This window comes from Neofelis nebulosa, chromosome 5 (genome assembly GCF_028018385.1).
Source record: "Neofelis nebulosa isolate mNeoNeb1 chromosome 5, mNeoNeb1.pri, whole genome shotgun sequence".
In the NCBI taxonomy this organism is placed as follows: Eukaryota; Metazoa; Chordata; class Mammalia; order Carnivora; family Felidae; genus Neofelis; species Neofelis nebulosa.
The window spans coordinates 11,404,209-11,427,052 of NC_080786.1; the positions used below are offsets into that span (position 1 = coordinate 11,404,209).

General features: G+C 36.7%; 1 protein-coding gene and 1 pseudogene across 1 annotated transcript in view; one reads left to right on the top strand and one right to left on the bottom strand.

Moving 5' to 3' along the window:
- Positions 1 to 1,861: 1,861 nt before the first annotated feature.
- Positions 1,862 to 22,844, bottom strand: part of STT3B (STT3 oligosaccharyltransferase complex catalytic subunit B) — a 107,518-nt gene continuing 86,535 nt past the window's right edge. The window contains exons 6-16 of the mRNA XM_058729643.1: positions 21,189 to 21,287; positions 19,018 to 19,164; positions 18,146 to 18,194; positions 16,621 to 16,775; positions 14,062 to 14,273; positions 12,377 to 12,564; positions 11,793 to 11,964; positions 10,751 to 10,924; positions 8,513 to 8,626; positions 5,810 to 6,022; positions 1,862 to 3,493 (exon numbers count right to left, since the gene is read on the bottom strand). Of these exons, the coding sequence (XP_058585626.1) occupies positions 3,413 to 3,493; positions 5,810 to 6,022; positions 8,513 to 8,626; positions 10,751 to 10,924; positions 11,793 to 11,964; positions 12,377 to 12,564; positions 14,062 to 14,273; positions 16,621 to 16,775; positions 18,146 to 18,194; positions 19,018 to 19,164; positions 21,189 to 21,287 (1,604 nt within the window). The 3' untranslated portion in view covers positions 1,862 to 3,412. The remainder of the gene's footprint in view (positions 3,494 to 5,809; positions 6,023 to 8,512; positions 8,627 to 10,750; positions 10,925 to 11,792; positions 11,965 to 12,376; positions 12,565 to 14,061; positions 14,274 to 16,620; positions 16,776 to 18,145; positions 18,195 to 19,017; positions 19,165 to 21,188; positions 21,288 to 22,844) is intronic.
- LOC131513263 (U6 spliceosomal RNA) lies at positions 13,360 to 13,458 on the top strand (annotated as a pseudogene).

Consider the following 22,844-nt stretch of genomic DNA (forward strand, 5'->3'; position numbering starts at 1 on the left):
CCATCTACATTGTTCAAACTGTAGGTGCAGTTTGAGAAATACTTAAGTATTAGAAGCAGAAATCAGTAATTACTGTGAAAGCTAGGAGAGTGTTTACCTTTTGGAGGCTAAGTGGGACAGGCCAGTGTCTGGCTAAGGGCATGAGGAAACTTCTGCTCTGGAGTTCTGGCATCGTTCTGTTCTCTTGACCTGGGTTGTAGTTACAGAGTTGCTTGTTCTGTGGTAATTCACTAAAGGATACAGTTTCGCGTTCTTCTCTGTTACATTTCACCATTACAAAAAAATTTACTTTACAAGAAACTTTGACGGATTTCTTTAGGGACGCTCTGTCTCCGTTTCCTACCATGTCAATTGCAGGCTACTGTTGAGCTCTCCATTTATCCACTACTCCACCTACCTTAATTGTGGATTACACGCCGCAAGGTGGATGTCTGACAAAACCCACATCAAGCAGCAGCAGTTCCAGCAAGATGAAGACAATTCTGGAGAGTGGTTGCACAACAATGTACTCAAAGTACCGAACTGTACATTTAAAAATGTACAGATGTAAGATGGTAAATTTAGTTAAGTTTTTTTTTGCCACAAATAAACAAAAAAAGGCATCTTTCATCTTATGGTCCTGTACTAATGCTCTGGAAGATGCTTTTATACTCTCAGGTCCTCTGGCCTCTGGCTCATGGCTTAGGGACTCAAATGAAGTAAAACTACAAATGCACACTTGGGTAGGTAATAATGTTATGTCTGAAAACTGAATTTTTATCTTTGGATTTGCTGCCCCACTGCCTTATTTATACCCGAAAGCACTCAGCTTTGTTCGATTCTAAAATGTGGAACAAACACTGTTTTATGGCCTAAAACTTCAAGGCTATGATCTTTAATACCTCCCTCTGTGATATCTGGTGTTAGTGATCACACATGAATTCAGAGATCTAAAGGCTGTTTTGAGCCAATTATCGAATATTCCAATGTATTTAAACTACTACAATTTCACTTAGTGCTGTAATGAAACCACAAATGGGGTTACAGTATGGTGTTTTACTGAACCACTGAGCCGAAATGGTGTTCCCTAAAAGTGAGACGGGTAGAAGATCATCATTCTTGCTCTTACTGAGAAAATTCTACAACGAAGACTGCGTAAGTAAGATCTAGACTCCTTGAAATGGAGATGAAGTTCCTACTTGGCTAGGTATGTTCCCCCCTTCACTCGTAAAAAGTCAAAATCTGATTTGAATTCTGAAGCAGAAAGAAGGAAAAATAAAATAGTAGGTCTAGACCCAACTAATCTAGGACTTTTTTTTCTACAACGCCCTCCCCCCGCCATCTGTGGGGGAATACGTTCCAAGACCCCCAGTGGATGCCTAACCATGCGGACAGTACCCGACCCTCTAGAACTGTTTTCTCCTACACATACATACCTATAATGAAGTTTCGTTTACAAATTAGGCACAGCGACTATCAATAAAATTATAAATTACGTAATAAAAATTTATGGGAATGTGGTCTCTCTCTCTCTCTCTCTCTCCCCCTCTCAAAACATCTTATTGTACCGTACTCACCCTTCTTGTGCTGATGTGAGAGAATAAAATACCTACGTGAGATGAAGTGAGGTGAATGACGCAGGTATTGTGAGGCATGTTAGGCTACTAGTGACCTTCTGAAGACGCATCATAAGGAGGCTCATCTGCTTCTGGATCACAGTTGGCCTCGGGACACAAACTGAGGGAAGCAAAACCACAAACAAGGAGGGGGGACTACTGTACGCATATTCTCTGAAACCTTTGTAGAAGTGAACAAGGAAGGAATTATATGTTCGGAACTCTGTAACTCCTTTCAAAAAGAAAATTTGTGTAAAAGACAACACTTAACACAAAATTTGAATTAACTTTATTTCCCCTACAGTCAACAACTTCTCTGCATTGAATTTTAAAGCAACAAAGTAAAATAAAATCCCCCAAATGACAAGGTATCAGAAATCCAGATTTAGTTACACTTTGTGAAAATGTTCAGCCATTTTATTGGTCTGTAAAAGAACCATCATCTGGGTCAAAAATGAATTCTATAAATCAAAGTATATTCTACACTTTGGAAAAGAAAATCAGCAGTAACATTCTCACTGAATATTGTAAATTACACTTTTCTTCATAAAAGGTACATACTATTCTGCACTTTTCCACCAAAAGCAGTGGTAAGTTATGCTTGTTTATATAAAAAAAAGTTATATCCTGTGGCAGGAAAAACCCTTTCTCTTTCACTTTTACTAAACAACTGGAGAAAATTTTCAAGTCTATATAAAGTTGCCTATAAGCTGGAAAATGAACATATTCAATCTCCATTTATACTTTAGTGCATTTTTTGACAATTGTCACATTTTTAATAAAAGTAAGAAAATGCATATAGCATTAAAGAGTGTTTCATCAAATGCTTCAGGAATTAAAAAAAAAAAAAAAACATGGAGCAGAAGATAAAATCATTGTGAAAGGCGAAACTATTAGAAAATAAGAGAAATCCAGGCAAAGTTTACAAATCCTTTGTCATTTTGAAGAGTCACAGAAAAGGAACTCTGGATACCTGTCCACTTTAAGGGTTTTTTCCCCCTTAATCTTTTGCATGTAAACATAGTGCTCATCTCAGTGATACCAAACCCGATCCCGGTAGGAAACCTCCTGTGCGGTTGCCATGCCTTCCGAAGGATATAAATCTAGCCCTTGAATGAACAATGCATGAGATCTGCTCTGTAAGTACCTGGTGAAAACAACTGCTAACAGCAGCAATAATGTGTCAACATAAAAAACTATTTGCATCAATTAGTTACTCAGAGGTCCATCTTTGAAACAGCAGCTTCTTAGAGCAAATAGTAAGCAACAGAAAATGTACATTTGATGAAACATTCTTTGCACTGGAGAAACATGAAAATAAATATAGCTCAAGGAAGTATAATTACTTTTCTAATACCTCTTTCTCAGACCTGTACTAGTTTACTGGTTCAAGAGAATCACATCACATTTTGTCATTTGTATTTTACATATTGCTATTTGGGTAATTCAGAGAAAATGTAGGTCTCGTAAAAAATAAAAACATTGACAAGTATGCATGTGCCAGGGACCAAATTAGAGGGTTCTTTGGTGCAATTAGTCCAAATTCTCAGATTTGAAGGATAATATGTACCAATAAAAAAAACCTGCTGTTAGACATTTACAGCAGTGCTCTGTCTTGCTTCACATTACAAATAGAAAATAGCTGTTCTCAATAAGCCAATTTTAGTTTTTAAATCAGGCATCGCCAGAAAATTTTGTACATTAATCTGGACCAGTGATGGTTCTGTACCCTCTGCTGTGAAACATGACATGAGCTAAAGGCAAAGACCGGTTCTCACAAGGACAACTGCTTCAAGTTAGGAACCCGAACAGTGCATTTAAACAGTCTTCTTAGATAGTTTCTTGCCTTTCTTAAAAACTAGTTTATTTTTAATGTAGCCACGCTTCCTTTTTGTAGTCTAAAAAAGAAAACAGAACATGTGGTATTAGTGCAGGTTTCTCCCAGAATAATATATACACACATGGTTGACAGCACTGTGACAAAGACTGTCTTAATGAGCCCTTAAGAGTTCTTCTCTTGGCTGCCTCCTTGAACAATCGATGAACACTAATAACAGTTCTATGCTAAGGATGCAGAGAGATCCAAGATAAGTTGGACTAGGTTCCTAGCTTTCAGATGAAAGCACCACCCAGAACATTCCTCAAATGCACAGCATACATTCCTCACCACCAGGTAAATGAGCCCCTCCCTCTCCTCTCAACACACCAAATGCCTAGCTGTAAGAATTACTCACATTTCCAGGCATGACCGAATATAACACTAGACTAAGGCATCGGGAAATGTTAATGCTACTCCTGGTGTAGCCTCCAAGAATTAGCTGTGTGTCAGAAATCAAATTAACTTAGTTTTGGTATGTGTAAAATGAGAGTGATTGTACCCATCTACAAAGATGAAAGAGAAATAGAATTACTTGGCACATCCTCCCAATTCAGGCGGAAAAATAATTTAAAAAGTGAAAACCAAACACCAAGGGGAAAAAAAAGCTCTAACACTCCTTGAGTTTCACAGATCTTTAAAAAATAACGTTCTTCTAAACACCTCAGGATCCCACTAAAATACTTTCAGCAGATGTTTTCTGGTGTAAGAAACAAATCACTACACAAATGTGGTGGTAGAACTCATTGCAAAAAATTTAGAAGATAAATCATGAAGACACATGGGTCTCCACTCTGACATATCCACTGATACTGAAAAAAAGTGCTAATTTTTTCAAACAGGTAATTTAAAGCACTGGGTTAGAAGAGGCTGGAGACTTAAGAGAGGAAAGCAAATATTCCTCTAGCGCAGTATAAAACAGAACATAAAGCCATGGCAACCCCAAATTCAAAATCCATGTTGTTGGCTACTAGAATATATGTTTTGGGCACACAAGGCAGACAATTTTTATTGATCCATTCATTTGCTGATTTGGGGGAAATGATGGGAAGAGAAGGAAGGTCAGATTCAGAAAACCCACTATCATCAGCTAGACAGCAATTTCAGTGGCCTTGTTTCTCAGAAAGGGTAGGCCTTAACTGGGCTTAGAGGTCTCGGGAGTAACTGCCTTGAGACGAGCACCATTTGCTTTGACTTCTGCATTGATGTGACTCACCAGTTTCTCCTGCCACATGACTATAAAAAACCAGATCATTTGTCATGTGATGTACAAAAAGACTGTTGAGTGAATGTGGTATGACTAACACATTGCATGTCAGCTCCTCATTTAAATATATCAGTCTAGATATAGTTACCTATATCGGACAGAAAGTACTGATTTAAAAAGCTCTTATTTATATATCATACAGCTAATATTCAGCACTTTCATAGCACACACTGAAATAATCGACTCTGAATACATTTTAAGTAATGCAAAGGGAAAGACAACTGTTCTAATGATTTAAAAAAAAATTCTGAACAATGTAAACTGAACCTAAGCATCTTTCAAGACTTACGACTGAAATGGGTCCAATAATTACTATTATAAGCATAGTCCCTTAAAATGCAACCTCAATATTTTACTTGACCGGCTCATTATTTCGCGTCTCCCATAGAGAGCAACCTATGTAAATAGTCATTTTTAGTGCCTTTTAGAGCTAAGATTACATCTATTTGGCTTAAGTGAGCAATAATGACCTTCAATAAAATACTTCATATCTTACTAAATATTGCTTACAAAGGGACTGTAATAGTCTCATCATCGTAATTCCGGTCTACAATTTTGTCATGATCATTACATTTAAAAATAATTATCTTAAGAGAAATGATTTTTTCAAAAATTCAGCACTTGACCAATTCAAACTTAGTTTTTAGTCAATGAACAACAACGTTATGAAGAATGGAACATGAAAATGCAATATAAATTAGCTTTGACCAAAAGATAAACCAATTGCAACTGTACTTGGGTATTTGGCATTTTTACTTTCATAAAAGCTTAGAAAGTGATGGCCACAGATCTATCTTACTTTCAAATAAGTCTTACTAACTGGAATCACCCAAACTAAAAGCCAGAGTGCCTCTGGAAAACCTCACCTCAGTTTACTAATAACCACTATGCTATCCAAAAGAGGCTGCTGCTTGAGATATCTCAAGTGCTCAGTTTGAAAGGAACGGCCTTAGGAGGCTAGCTTGATACTTACTTTGTAGATAAGCCATAGTCTACAGAGATCTAGCAAATTAAACTTTACCAGGAATTTTTAGTAATTGTTTTTCAGTAATGACTTCCCTCGGCACCCACCTTCTTTGACAAATACTTCTGTTTTGGGAAAATGTTGGTGACTCGAGGTTTGTGGTCTAGTGTCTCCCTGTTATCAGGTGCTTTCACTTTATATATCCTCACAAGCCAGTGTTCTGATGTAAAGGCTTCCTCCAAATGTTTGAATTTAATGTCCTTGTTTCCAATCTCAGCGTTACGTGTTCGATCAAAACCTGGGGGTGTACGAAAATCCAGCTGCAAAAGTGACATTAGTATGGGATGTTAACCATATTAGAAAACATTCAGATGTAAATGTTCTAATGAGTGAAACTCTCTCCCTTTAAACTAGGAAACCAGAATCAGAGTAGTATCTTGTAACATTTCTCATATGTTGCTAACTAGATAGGAAGAACTCAGGAAGAGAGAAATGAAATACAGCAGAATTAGAATTGCACTGCACCCTTAGAGTAGATGAGCAGCCTGCGGGCATTAAAAAACCCAAAACAGCCAAATGAGATCCATCAAAGCCCTTTTGATAGGTTTACAGAGAAACACACAGAAGGGACTTCTTTTGTTTCAGGGCCTTGCACGAGTCGATTCTCTCAGCCTGCAAGTTCTTCATTCAGCTCTTCCGCTAGGCTGATTCCTTTCTATCATTTGGTCTCAGCCCAACACCATCTATTCAGGGAAATATTTTCTTGAAATTGGTGGTTGAGAAGTCTCCTCCATTATTTCCTTATCTTTTACTCTACTAGCATTCACTGCTAAAATGTTTGATTTATTTTTAAAGTTACCTGTGTCCTCCACCAGGATGTAAGCTGCATGATGACTTTATCTTATTCAGAGGGTGGCTTTATCTCCCCAGTGTTATTTGTTAAATAAATGCACAAGTAAGCAGCGATACTACATCCAGAAAGTGGGAACTATAAAGGAAGTTAGAAAAGCCAAACCACGGGAGGATTTATGAGGAATGAAAAGAGGAAAAAATGGGGGGAGGGGAGAAGATTTTAAGAAATTCTCAGACTAAGTTTATGTTCACACAGAGCATGCGCAAATTCAACTTTAAAACAAAACAAACTCTAATAAGGGAATAACTTGTTCTTGCAGATCTACACGATGGAAGAGTTATCCTCCTATCTTAAGCACTTACTCTTCTTGACTATGGAACGCATCAGAACGAGCACATGGTAGAAACATGGCTTAAAACTGCTAATAATTTAAAGGATAGCCCCCCAAAACGAAAGAAAAGTCCTTTAGTGCTATCCTTAATGACCAGAGAAACTAATCTTTGACCCATTCTCTTAAGGAGCCAGTTATCATGACTTAAGTGGTCGTTCTTATGTGAGTGTAGAGACCAAGCAGTTGCCCTCAATAAAAAAAAATCAAAACATAAACAAAGCCCTAAATCCAGTAGTAAAACTGTCTATTTTCTCAAAGCCACCTACAGAATATACAGAATATCCTCACTGGTGCTGGGTAATAGCCCTGTATGCAGACGGCAGCTACACTGGTGGGTGTAACAACTAAACTTGCGGAATCACTACGTTGTACCCCTGAGACGAACGTAACACTGTGTTGCCAACTGTACTTCAAAAACGAAAAAACAACCAGGAGAATGGAAAAACAAAAGCCACCTATAGAATAATTCTAATAATTCTTTTTTTTTTTTTTTTTTCAACATTTTTTATTTATTTTTGGGACAGAGAGAGACAGAGCATGAGCGGGGGAGGGGCAGAGAGAGAGGGAGACACAGAATCGGAAACAGGCTCCAGGCTCCGAGCCATCAGCCCAGAGCCCGACGCGGGGCTCGAACTCACGGACCGCGAGATCGTGACCTGGCTGAAGTCGGACGCTTAACCGACTGCGCCACCCAGGCGCCCCAATAATTCTAATAATTCTAATAATTATCTTGACTCCTGGTATTTGGATAAAGTTCGACAAGCAATTTTTCCTCTGCCTTCTAGCATCAGCTTATCAGAAAGCAATATGAAATCGGGCAGTATTCACTGAAATCTCAGTATGAAGACGTAACTTGGCATTGCAGTCATGCAATCTAAGAGCTATAAAAGACCTCAGAAATCAAGTCATCAGTCCAACTCCCATTATACACACGAGGAAAAAAAATGAGTCCAGGGAATGTGACTTGTCCAGCCAGAGCGGAATCTGAAACTGAGGTACTATGGCAGGAGGTCCAGTGTTTTCTTTTGGCCACCATGTTTCTTTGCACATTCACTCATTTTATGGACCCTTAAGCTTTTGTACCCACATCATTCTAATATCCTAGGAAACTCTCACCCAGATAGTCCTAACTAGCTATGATAACAGAACAGGGATAGAACTAGTATCTGAAGTGACTATGTAACTAAACTCTTTAACTTCAGGCTATTCCCCACCCAGCAGCAAAGTAACCTACTCAAGATCACACTGTTTCCTACCTAGAAGACTTCTCTGTAGAACAACGTCTTCCAAAGGCACGAGGTCAAAAGGTGAGATGGCAAGCAAAGGTGGGATCTGAGCCTAGTGTTAATATGTTGGAAAGAAATCTTTGTTCTAAAAAATTCTCTCCCTAACTTTTCATAGTTTCAGAAATCTAAATTTAAGGGGTGGGGAGACGGAATCTATAGATAAGCACATTTTTCTTCACAGCACAATTGTAACATTCATTATCCTGTTTTCTAGAGACAAACAAGACTACTTTAAAACTATTCCTTTGAAGAAGATTATGTAAGAACTGATATAACCAACCTGCATTTCTCCAAATCTGTAGTACGACATTTTATACATAAGACAATTCAACAACGTGGGGGATCCTGCTTTGTCTACACGGAATTCTCCTTGTGGGGTAAAATAGTCACTTTCCTAGAAGAAAGAAATTAAATTTCTGTCAGTTCAGTATAACAGATTCAAAGCTACCAGTTTCCCCCTTTATTTCCCCTTATAGAGGCAGCTTTTGAAATATCTTCAAAAAGCTGTATTTAGTTACATCTGAAAAAAACATGGTATTAGAAGATTAATTTATAAATTTAACATAACCTGGAAAAAACCTAAATGTCCACCAGTAGGGAAAGGTTAAAGGAATCATGGTGCGCACACACAACAAAGCACACTGTGCAAATATGCAATAAAGGAATGGAGGAGGCTCTCCATATTCTAATATGGGAAGATCTCCAAGATACACTACGAAGTGAAAAGAGCAAAAACAAGATATGTATTTTGGTACTACTTACCTGTTTGAATAAGAATCACAAGAAAATAATAAGTGATTACCATGGACTTTTGCTTTTCTTGGAGGAGGGGTTAAGTTTTTACTGTGTATCTCTTTATATTTTATTTTTTGAACAATGTGAATGTATTAACTATTCTCAAATTTCAAAAACACTAAATTTAAAAAGCATGGAAACTGGAGCTATCATATGTCACAATTTTAACACTGTTAAAAAGCAAATCCACATATGAAAATCATGCACCGGGAAAATTAAGATTAATACAATGAAGTAATGTTTTAAAATCATATTGAAGGGAAAACATCATAGCATTTACATTTGAACAGAAAATCGAGCACTTTACTTTGTCCCTGTCATTTGACACATATACATACATTTTCCCGAAACGTTCTTTTTTTTTTTTTTTTTTTTTAACGTTTTATTTATTTTTGAGACAGAGAGAGACAGAGCATGAACGGGGGGAAGGGCAGAGAGAGAGGGAGACACAGAATCGGAAGCAGGCTCCGGGCTCTGAGCCATCAGGCCAGAGCCCGACGCGGGGCTCGAACTCACGGACCGCGAGATCGTGACCTGAGCTGAAGTCGGCCGCTTAACCGACTGAGCCACCCAGGCGCCCCTCGAAACGTTCTTTTATTCTGGGTCACTGGTGAATCTTACTCTCATCTTTTGTCCCTTCATCATGTAAACCACAATGATGGGTGCCAATCCTCTATGAGCTCACAACTGAGAGGGAGATACAGCTTAAATCTACTAAAAGAACAGGCTGCATGTGATTTGACGATGAATAAATACCCAGATGCACCAGAGAAGGGCTTCTGGAAAGTGGGCACAAATGTGGTGGGGAAAGTATTCAAGAAAGAGAAGAGTATATAAGTACAGGTATAACATAAGTCAAAGAAAGAAACCACAAGGCAAATTTCATGGGCTAGAGTAGATTGAGAGATGGAAAAAGTCGGCAGAGGGTAAGAGGCCAGCACAGGAAACTGAAGTATTAAGGGGTTTACATTCCCAGCTAAGGAGTTTGGATCTTATACCACTGCTTCATTACAGAGATTATTTCATACCAACCACTAGGCTGAGCTTCATCCACGTTACCACAAAATTTTCTTAAGGGCACCACAAATTAACTACTCCCGGTCTCCCCATCAGTGATAATCTTAGGCTACCTTAATCAGCATTATAACACCAGAACCGAGAATGAGACCTAGCGCTTCAAGCATGTAATGCTGACTGGCCAAAAATAAGCTGTCCATAGCACCAAGCTGACAGTGCAGGGTTTTCGTTGCAACTCATGTCTCTCTGATTTCAAGGCCCTTAGTCTACTGAAGGCTTTTAAGCTGGAAAGTGACATGATCAATGTCATGTTAGATAGGGAGACGAAGCAAGATTAAGGCAAAGACAGCAATTTCAAGGTTACCATCCTATTTCAGGTTTACAATCATAAGGGTTAGTATCAGAGTGGAAGCAATGGAAGTGGAAAAAAGGGGCAGAAGTGAGAGGCTGTGACAGAGTAAAAAGCAAGAGTTTTAAGAAAGGACTGTTTTGTAGGGGAGAATAGAAGTACCAGGGGTGAATTTCAAAAGTTTTAAACCTGGAAAAATGCTCATAGTACATTTTTAATAAATAGTAAAGTAAGAGTGAGGGACGAATTTGGGGCATAAGATGACAAAAACAAATATTATACAATTAGCATGATAAGAAAGTTACTTGGGACACTGGAAGCTGTCTTTCACACATAGGCAATGATCTAGTTTCTTACCCGAATGTCTTTTGGATGTTCCCCTTCAGCTATCCTAACCATCCAGAGAAACTTGTTGATGTCATCACCAGAATAGCCAATAACTCCTCCAAAAATAACCAAAACATAATCTACATCCAGACTCCTCATGATTTTGTAGGCTGCTGTTTCATTTGAAGACATAGCTTTTCCTACCTATAGAATAAAAAATGAGAATGTATATATTTAGTCCCACAATACACTTAAAAATAAAAATGTACATTGGATGGAATGTACATTGATTTACATGGAATTCTTTTTAAAGAAATGATCTGCTATGAATTCAACAAATTTACCAAGATTTATAAGCACCTCACTTAACCAATTACAGCAGGAATGTCAAAATCTGAATACATGTTCTAATAGTTAAGTTTCATGAAATTAATATTTTAATATAAAAGCAGGCAAGCTTAATAGAAATACAGTTTCTCAGAAGTGCGAGACCAGGGAGGACCAGCGATCTAGCTGGTACAAATATATCCTTCTCAGTCTACCGGATGTCCAATGATTAGCTACAATGCTAATACAAATAGAACTCATTTGGTTAACATCCATTATCTATTTAAAATCTTTAGAGAACCGAGAGGGGATTACCTTAATTTATGCAAATTACCTATTTGAATGGACATAATTTACATGCCCATAAAATGCAGTACCTTTGGCTTTACATCCTTGCAAATAATTCAGCCTACAATTCTGAATGAAACTTAGATAAATACCATTTCATTTTCATTTTTTAAAAAATTTTTAAGTAGGCTCCATGCCCAGCGTGGGGCTTGACCTCATGACCCTGAGATCAAGAGTCGCTTGCTCTACAGACTGAGGCAGCCAGGCACCCCAAGTAAATACCATTCTTAAAAACAAAATATATAAGCATACCTGGAATTCGCTTTGTTCAATAAATGTGTGAAGAGTTATTTTGAGAATTCAGGAAAGAATACTTTTACCCACATCCTCTACTTAATCACAAGTGAAGCCTGACTGCTAAGGATTTGGAATTTTTGATCTTTTATCAAATTCTTACCAGTGCTATGTGGCTGTTATTCCAGGTGTTGTTATCCACCAAAGTAGTTCTATTAGCCATTCCAGCTATCTGATAGCCATAATCCCACCAAGACATCACTCGGGCATGTTCATCTGTATTTTGCCTTAGCCAAAAATAAGCTTCTCTAAAATCATCTAAGATATTCCTCGTGCTGAAAAGAATCACAATATTCTTGTAAATAAGACCTTAAATGCGAAGAGGGTAATCTAAAATCTTGAGGCGCTGAACCATTAAACAATCTCATATTTTAAAAGCCTCAACAAGAGGACGGGAAATGGCCATGAAGAGCTAGATATGCACACAAATCACCTGGCTATCTTAAAAAAAAAAGAGCAGATTCTGGTTTAGTAGGGGCCTGGTACTCTGTAAGTCTAAGTACCCAAGTGAAGCAGAAGCTGGGGTGGAAGGGTGTACGGGGTTGCAGGGGGGGCGGGGGTGGGGTTTGAAAGAAAACCGTGGTAGATTCAAATGCAGAGCCTCACAAACATCATTCTATCTTTTGAGACAGAAAAAAAAAAAAAGAGTAGGTATAAAATCCTTTTGTAGCCAAGTTACTTTCTTACCCATCATGATTATAAGAGGCAAGGACCACACTGGGACTGGAGTAGGCATTGCTTGTGACCCAAGTACAGTGGACTGCAAACATCATCAATAGCATCAGCATCAACATGGTGACAATGCTTTTTATATTAGGACCTAATCCCTCTTCAGTTTTTTCTTGTTCAGTTACATGTTTCCTCACTTTACCTGCCTGAAGATAGAAAATACTGGTTAGACTAGTTCATCATTTGCCTTGCTTCATTAAAACACTCAGGGAAAATGTTGGGAGAATGTTAAACCAATTTAATTCTTTGAGAACGAAAATGTACAATCCTCAGGTATTCTTGTGTGGGTGATGCAAGGTTTTCTAAAAATTATCAAGGTAAATTCTAAAGCTAAATGTGAATGAGAAGGCTACCCATTCCTGGAGCTGATTACAGGGCAAAATATCTCCAGTAAGAAGCTTTCAAATCCAGGTGCCCTTCTGTTTTACTTAAATACAAATGAAACGAAATGAAACGAAAGGAAACGAAACAAAACAAAACAAAACAAAGGAGATAACCAAAAGGCCTCATTCTGGCAACCTTTTCTTAGAAAATGTGAATTTCTTGCCCTGAAAATGACAATGTCCACTTACAATTCAGATCTACAGGACTTCAGTATAAGACAAGCCTGCATTATCAGAATCCATCTTCTAATTACCAAAACCCCAAAATAACAGACTTGTGAAGATTACATTTTTGAAAACAACCAAAAAATCCCACCCAAAACTGAAAGAACAGACTCATACGTTCTCAATTGCAAGGCTAGTTAAAAAAAACACAAAACCACCACCACAAAAGAATGTGCTTTATTAATACAAATCTGTATGAGTTATAATTAGACTTATAATAAATAATGAAAAGAAGACTTTTAAAGTTAATATTTACACGAGGAAGTTTCACTGGTTATTGGTATTTAAAAACCTAGTTAATATCCAAACAGTCAAGTTTAGTATGTCATCCAAGTGCTTGCAGCACATGTACTAAAACTGGAACAACACGGAGAAGATTAGCATAACTCCTGTGCGAATGACACGCATATTCCTGAAGCATTCCGTATTTTTTCATGAAAGGTTCTTTCCCCCCACCCTCGTGAAAGTAAGTAACAACTTGGGATAAAAAACAAAACAACAAAACAAACCAAAAACAGTCATCCAAAGCAAGTGCTCTAATTCTTACAAGTCTTTTCTATTCCTGAATCAAATATACTCCTGCTGTTATGTGAGAGGTTAAAAGTGAATTACATCATATTGGCCAACCGCTTGTTGCTAACAAACTAGAGGCTTTCTTCCCTTTATTTTACTTTTCAATCAACCAAATATTTAAAAAGTTTACACTGAATAAGGATCTGAAGGAGAAGCACTTGTGCACATACTTTCAGAAATGCAAAATTTTATGTAACTAAATAGAGCACAAGGTTTTTCCTCTTAAAAGTGGAGGAGTTTTAGAGAAAACCTGACAATAAGAAATGAGAATTCCTTCTGTGATTGCATCATATATTCTTCAAGCTAAAAGACCAAACAGGATTCAAATTCTGAGGCAAACAGTCAAGACCAACTAGAAATGTCACAGGCCGTCTAAATCCTTTTTCTTAATATGTATAGTTTTTACCATGGTAGAAAACATAAAATACTTAAAAATTTTAAAGGCCTTACTTAGATTCCCACCTTATCATACAAATTTCCTGGGTTTCTTTTATCATCCTCATCACTGCTGTCTTCCACAGGTGGGTTTTCCCTTTTCATGTCATCCCCCAAATAGTGCTCAAAAACATTTGAGAAGGCAATTGCAGATAGCATACAGACGACCGGAGTCAAAGTCAACATCAGCCGCACCATCACTCCAGCAAAATAGACAGCACTGATTGCATACAGAGCAACTGCAAAGACAAGTTCTCTTATGACACTTCAGAAGACGCTCACAGGAAACTCAACTCAATATTTAATGTTACAAAGCTAAAAATAAGCCAAAGTTAAAAAGAGACAAACATCTCATAAAAGAGCTAATTGGTTTTAAACTGATTAATACTGACTGTTTCAATAGTCATATTTAGACATTGTAAATCAAATGGACTAAACATTACATATCAACAGTTTTAGGCAAATGTATCATGATGTAAATTTAATTATGGGAAAGAAGACAATTCATTATTCGTCAATAGCATCACATATTAGGATATCCACAGCTGACAGATGAAAACATATTGGGTGAATTATATTATTAGGCTCAGTAAGTTTACAGAAGCAAATAGTCAATGAAAAGCCAGTACACGTATCTGGTATACAGCCTGCTTTAAAGTAAGAATAGGATGAGGGGCCTGGGTGGCTCAGTTGGTTAAGCATCTGACTTCAGCCCAGGTCATGATCCTGTTGTGATCTCAAGCCCTGCTTCAGGTGAGCTCTGCTTCTCTCTCTTTCTCTCTCTCTCTCCCCCTCATGGGATCTCTTTGCCCCTCTCATTTTTGGCCACACACACACACACACACACACACACACAAAAGAACGGGATGAGAAGAATATAACTTATTAACCAAAGGAGGAACTCGTAAAGTTACTGTCAAGAGATTTAAGAACTCGTATCTCATTTGAAACTAATTTTTTGACTAAAAAATAGATTCATTATACCATATCCTTAAATGTATAGCTCAATGAATTTTTACATACCCACACATCTATGTAATTACCACCAATACCAAAATATAGGACTCCTGTATATATCTCCCTCAGAAGGAACCCTCATGCCTCTTCCCACTTCATAGCTGCTATCGCACCTCCCCCCACCCCAAAAAGGGTAATCACTATTTGGATTTGGACTTCTAAAACATCAATTCAGATTTTATTCTTAAAAACTTCTTAAAAATGGAATTATATAAAAAAAGTTCTCTTCTGTATTGTTTATTTACCCATGCTATTCTTTTGTTTTTGTTTTGAGAGAAAGAGAGTGTACACGAAGGTGGGGGATGGAAGGGGGGAGAGGGAGAGAAAGAGAGGGAAAGAGAGAGAGAGAATGAACTGAATGAATCTTAAGCAGGCTCCACGCCCAGCGCAAAGCCCAATGGGAGACTGGATCCCATGACCTTGGGATCATGACCTGAGCCAAAATCAAGAGTTGGTTGTTCAACTGATTGAACTGCCCATCAGGTGTCTCTACCCATGCTATTCTTTGATTAATTGCGTGTTACACTACATTGTACAAACAAGTAAGAATTTATTAATCTATTCTACTGCTGATAATCTTTGGAATGTTTCTAATTAGGGGCTACTATGGATAAAGTTGCTATGTACATTCTTAAACGTGTCCTTTGTTGGCCATAGCACTCACTCCTCTTGGGTATGTATATACCTGGGATTGGGATTGCTGAGTAATGAGGTGGGCAAATGTTTAAGCTAAATCCCTCTTAATGACGGGATATTAATATGGCCTTATCCAGAGTCCACTGATCTATATAAACAGGGCAAGAAGGAATACCATCCTTCGTTATATAACTTGCACAAGTGCTATTTTTCTCTCCTGACTTTACTCTGGAAGAGTAACTTGAGTGTCACTCATGGTTCATGTATCATACTTGTACAGGTTCAAGTCCTGGTACTACAAATTATTTGCTGGTGTGACCCTGTGCATGTTAAAAACCTTTTTAAAGTTTCACGTTTTAACATGCGCAAAACAGCCACAATATACTTCTTGCGATGACTGAATCCTGTAAAGGTCTCTGTTATCTGCTTATTTTGCCTACTTATATTTCAAATGTCATTAGAATAGTTTGTATTACTGTCTTTTTAGTTGGAAATATATACAAATCTATCAGTGAAGAGGCTGTTTACTTAAAGATGAAATTTTACATCTTTTTACTCTGAAATTCAGGCAATGGATGCCCCTGCAAACTTCTTCCTATGTAATCAGATCTAATATAGAAAATAAAGACTATATTGTCAACAAAGTTATAATTTCCAATTCTCAGCCATGGTCTATAAATAACATTACTCTCTCAGAAAACATCATCAATTGAATGAAAAATTTATATACTAGTTCTCAATTAACACAGTTAATGAGTATATACGTAATGCAAATTCACAGAATTTTTCTTGGCTAAAACACTTACACAAGAGAAGAAATTTATCTAGAATATGCGTAGCCCCAGCAAAGAGAAATAAAACTTTAAAGTGATAATCTCAATAAAGAAAAGAAACAATTGTTCCAAATCAAAGTATTGATTAAAAATCTCTTACCAAATACTCTTTCATCGTTGATATTTTTAATGCAGAACCATAGGCCTGCTGGGAAGGTACACACAAGAATATGTAGATCAAAGAAGAAAGACACCCAAGTCGTAGGTTGATGTTCAGACACTGATGCAATAATTGGAATGTGTATTTTTGCATACCTGGTATTTAAAAAGTTAATATTGTTTAAAATTAAAATAGGAAGGAGTTCCTTTTAGATGAAGAAATTTCCTTTGACTGTAAATATGGTTCCTATTCCCCACCCGTTCTTGCTTAAAAGTATGTTCCAATGTAACCTGCTAACTGGAAATAAATCTAGTCTACATGGGTAAAACTAAAAACCAATATGCCACCCCTAATACTGGAAGAGTTCTCTAAAACCAGTTATAAAAGTGTTGGTTCTGACTTTTAATACAAAAATCTTTGCTCAAATAGGAATTTCCTGCAGTTTTGCCTACCATCTCCTACGTTTGTACCAGCAAGTGTCATTCTTTTGGACTTATTACTAGCAGACATACCTTATCCATTAAGGTACCATATTGCCATAATATGTTTCCTAACAAAATGATGCAAATGTAGGTGAGGGAAACGGAGAGGACAAATTACTCCTGAAATACCCTGAGATCCCAAAATAGTCAAATAAATTACTTACAAAAATTTGACCTCGTAATTTGACCTATTCAGAGTAACGGTCTACAACCAGGGATTTCCCCCAAACTTTCTGGTGATCCACGATCTCTTGAAATACGTGTCTAAATGTCAGCTTCAGTCATTTATAAGTAATTTGCTTACACTTTTAATTAGACCTGGGCATGAACCCTTTTGGTATCACATCAAAGGGCAGGCCCAGTCAATAAATTTTTTATTAATAGATTTATTAGGCCACATAGGGAATAACAAAGAAGACAGAAAAGTGGAAAGAGGAAACAAAGATAAATTACCATCAGCAGCGTATACTCTTATCCTTAGGAAAACATTTGAGAGACAGGTTTTATTGAACTAGATGTCTAACTTAAAACCAAAATTTTTATTAATTCATTTTATAATAGCACTCTTCAAAAATGCAAAGTATCCTCAAGTGTATTTGATAGATTAAAACTATCAAGGAATTTAGGATAACGTGGTATTAGGAAAAAACTTAAATTCTTCCTTCGTATCTATGGCATATGGGCTTATAACATAGCACCTTAAGAGTTAAAAATTAAATATTATTAGAAGATGGAAACAATATAACGGTTAAAAACAAAAATCAATCATTAAAAGGGCACAAATGTTACCCTAAATGTTCTGACAAACAAAACTAAAATAAGGAGTTGACTCTGTAGAAAAGAAATGCATGACTTACATGTATCATACTAAAGGTGTATTCTAAACAGGAATTTCAAACAAAGATAAATTACGAGGAAGTCAACATTTACCGAACTAGTATATGCTAGGTACGCTTAAGAAACGCTGCCCAAGTACTGACATGTAACAGAGGAAAAAAGGTATTTTAAAGTAGTATGAGGGCAAATAACTTATGTGCACTTACCCAGTGTCCCATAATGAGTAAAACCTGCCACTCCATGGTGCAATGTAACCTTGGAAGGAAAAAATGTAGAGGAAATCAATCTGCCTTTTTATTGTTTATGTTTATTGATTGCTATGGGTTAAATTAATATTAAAAGAATTTCAGTTTTCTTTTATAGGTGACAACATATTTCATACAGCTGGCAGTCAGGCAAAATAAGGTTAGTAATCATATAAAAACAAATATCCATGGCGATCACATTTCCAGAGATATACAAAAAGTCAACAGATAAAACTGTATAATGTTTTCCCATTCTCCTTTAAACTTCTAGTTGACTAGTAAATAAAGCTAAGACATTAAGATAGCATTTGATAAAAAGGGGGAAGATGTCTAAATTATTTAATGCGGTGTGCCAAATTTAGATAAAGTTCAAAGATGATTTTAAACATTCTTGCCTTTACTCTTGTCAATTAATCCTTCTTGGTTTTGAGCTATGCCAGGAGCAGATGGAAACTGATTTGGTTGAGTGTTTAAAAGTTGGAAAGAGACAGAAAGAGTGTAATACACACAAGAAAGGGCAAGTCTGCAGTAAGTAACACTGGAAACTTTGAATTTTATACAGTTTGGGCCTGTTCATCTATCAAGAGAAGGGTGTTTGGAAGTATATTTATCAGAGCCTGAAGCACCAAAATTAGGTACAGTTAAAAAAAACACAAAATTTATAGTGCTATTCAGATTTTAGAACCTTTGACTATTATTTTCATATTGTTTGTAAATACAACCACAGTATGTGAATTACTAGGATAAATGAAAAGTGCACAAAATTTGTAGAAGAATTACCTTTTCGAATAATCTAGAGATAAGATTTGCAGTCTACAGGTTATGACACCTACCTGTATAAGTCAAATAGATGACACTAAGGAACACAGCACCTGCAGCTAGTGATACACCCAAAAAGAAAAGGGTCTGGAACTCTTGTTTTGTTAATCGGTCTCTCAGATACTGCAAGAAAGCATAAGCTTGCAGCAATGCAAAGACACCTGATTAAAGAAAAGGGTGATATAAATAATCAACAAAGCACTTTCCCAAAGATTTTTTAAGATGTTAATTTGATGAGCTTCTTAGAATACCCTGTACTTTACATATCAAAGACTAGTCATTTCATCTAACCAACATTTCCTTTGTCGAATGACAGTTAACCAATTAAAAAAAATTATAATTTTTTTTTTTTTTTACATGATCAGACTCCCCATACACAGACCAGGTAAGAAAAATCTCATTTCAATAACTAGAGCCTATTTATCACATTAAACTCCTCTCTTGTCCCATATTTTAGTGACATGTTTTCTAGGGAGAAAAAAATAGAGAATTGCCATTAAAAAATAGCTCTAAGATTTACTGAAGGATACAAACGACTTGGATCAGAAGAATCCTAATAGTCACTGCTTATAGCTGAGTGACAGGACGTGACCTCAATTACACACTTACGTAAGATTCTAAATTACTAAACATAAGGGTGAGTGCTAAGATAAAACTAAAGTAGGAATAGCAAAAAGTATTTCATTGTCAAAATGGACAAAACATAATACAAAAGCACAGGTGTAAAACTAAAAGACACAAAAACTCTAAAAATCCAACACGGCATATTGACTTTTCTTCTAAAAAATTTAGTAATGAAAGTTATTTCTCACAATTTTAACCATTTTAGAATGGTTGGGTAAGGTATAATCAAAGACTCAGATTTTAGGAAATAATAACCCAAATACATAAAAAGTGAGATAACTGCTATAAATGACATATACTCAAAACTGGATATGCATTTCTCTATCAAACTAGTTGGTAATTTCCTAATATCAAATTAGAAATGTAAGTAGGGTGCCTAGGTGGCTCAGCTGGCTAATCGTCCAACTCTTGATTCTGGCTCAGGTCATGATCTCACGGTTCATAGGTTCAAGCCCAGCGACAGGCTCTGTGCTGACAGAGCGGATCCTGCTTGGGATTCTAACTCTCTGCCCCTTACCCCACTCCCTCCCTCTCAAAAATAAATAAATATATTTTAAAAATTAGAAATGTAAGTAAAAGTATTCATAAAGTGCTATGTAACAGTAAGGTGTGGGTTCTTAACCTATTTGGAGGGGATGGGTTTCAAGATTCTAACTTAGAATCTGATAAAAGCTATGGAACATCCCCCTCAGAGAGTTAAACATTCTGATACTTATAAAATGTTGCAAATAAAATAACTACCCACAGACTTCCTATGGGTGTCATGGACCTTGTGTGGAGAATCTGTTGAAGTTTTATTCAAAGATCTCCCATTATCTTGTTAATTGTAACCTAGATTAATAATGGCAAAGTAGTCTGTTTATATGGAGGAATATTGTATTAAAGCCATTAATTTCAATTGGTGGATAAAATATTTTAGCGAGATGTAAGGGACATAAACATTTATACCATGTTTTTTCTAAATGTGCTAAAATGCAAACCCAGTGGTACAGTAAACTCAGTGTACAGATATGCTACTTAATATCTGTTTAAATAAAACATATGTTATTTAGTGTCTGCAAATAACATGGATTATGCAAAAAGGGATAGTCTCCCTTTTCAAAACAACAGTAGTGGGGCGCCTGGGTGGCGCAGTCGGTTAAGCGTCCGACTTCAGCCAGGTCACGATCTCGCGGTCCGTGAGTTCGAGCCCCGCGTCAGGCTCTGGGCTGATGGCTCGGAGCCTGGAGCCTGTTTCCGATTCTGTGTCTCCCTCTCTCTCTGCCCCTCCCCCGTTCATGCTCTGTCTCTCTCTGTCCCAAAAATAAATAAAAAATGTTGAAAAAAAAAAATTTAAAAAAAAACAAAACAAAACAACAGTAGTTAGGAAAACAGGCACATTTGGGAACATAGTATCAGAAAAGTCTCAAGAACAGACATTCACATTTTATAGTGGCAATGTTTCAGAACCAGTATGATGAAAACTAAAAACAACAAACACCAAAAAAACTTCATTCCCTTGAAGACTGGTCAGTCATGCATTCATGTATTCAGAAAAGGGAAAATAAATAGTTTTGCATACCAGCAGCGGCCATGTGTTCACTTGTCCTGATCGGCTGGAATCCCACAAAGGGTATCTGCATGGATAATATTAAACCCACAATGTAGAAAGTGCTATACGCTATAAAGACAAAATAGGAAATAAGGATAATTTACTTCTACCAGTAAGCACTTCAAACATAACTCATATATTTTTAACAAACTTCAACCTTATTTTAAGAACAGAATCTTGAAATGACTGCTCTGTTCAATAGATATTTGATGGTTAATCACATAAATCATGAGAATTCTTTCTGCCAATCTTTAAAAAAATGTTAAGTACTTAATTTTGCAAAATATCATTTAGAACAGTTTAGGAGACTGGTGCTGCTTTCCTTTTCCATTTTAAAATGGAATCAAGGGGCGCCTGGGTGGCGCAGTCGGTTAAGCGTCCGACTTCAGCCAGGTCACGATCTCGCGGTCAGTGAGTTCGAGCCCCGCGTCAGGCTCTGGGCTGATGGCTCGGAGCCTGGAGCCTGTTTCTGATTCTGTGTCTCCCTCTCTCTCTGCCCCTCCCCCGTTCATGCTCTGTCTCTCTCTGTCCCAAAAATAAATTAAAAATGTTGAAAAAATTAAAAAAAAAATAAAATAAAATGGAATCAAGTTTTCAATATATCATTAATAACTGACATGACCCAGAAGCTAAGTAATACATAAATAAGTAAACACTATTCCTACTGGCATTACTCTGAAGCATGACCTAAAGATAAAGAATACTTATCCTCATCATACATGAATAGCTGCTATTGTCTCAAAAGCTCTCAAGTATTCCACATCCTTTTTATAGTCTAACATTCTAACAGTACATCTAAGAAACCAAAAACAAAAAACCCTGTCCACGAAGTTTTCTGTCATAAAAGAAAAGGACTAAGTATATAGAAGTTAAGCCATAAAATAGACTAGTTAATGAATTTTTTAGGGTCTAATAAAGAAAAATTATTTGCTTTTGGCGCTGAGTACATTATAGTATTCTTGGCTTACATATCAACATAAATGTATAGGGAAATGGGGGAGGGGTTAGAATTTGTGTAACAGACTTGTTTTGCATTTAGATGTTCACAGGTCATTATTAAATTAAGTTCATTACAGAGAAAGTTAGAATTTAGAATCACTGTAATTGAAAATTATTTAGAAATGAAGATAAACCCATCTGAAATAAGTTAATACGAAAACTTCCGTTTATAAAGCTTATTCACAACATTTTATGAAGCATAGTCAATAGTTGTTGGCAAATAAAGTATTCTATTAGGAAAAGACTGGGGTGTATTTTGGAAGGGAACCGTTAGAAGTATATATATCCATATTCTACACTGTATGTAGCATAGCATTCAGCAGCATACATTTCTCTTCCCCCACATTTAGTTGAGTTTATTTGCCTTCAAAGGAAACCCATCCGTAGAAGGTAAATCATGGGCTAATGGTTCAAACGTTAAGTTGTCTCTCAAGCTGCATTAGAGAGGACTACAGTGTTAGGAAAAGGATAAGAAGCTCAAGTAAATTTAATAGGAAGGACCAGTGTATGTGAATAAAGTTTCCAATATCCTCAAGCTAATGGAGAACTGGTTGTCTAGATGAGACTACAGAAGTAATCCACCTAATAATATACCTTCCAGACATATTAATGTTGGAATGGAATTAT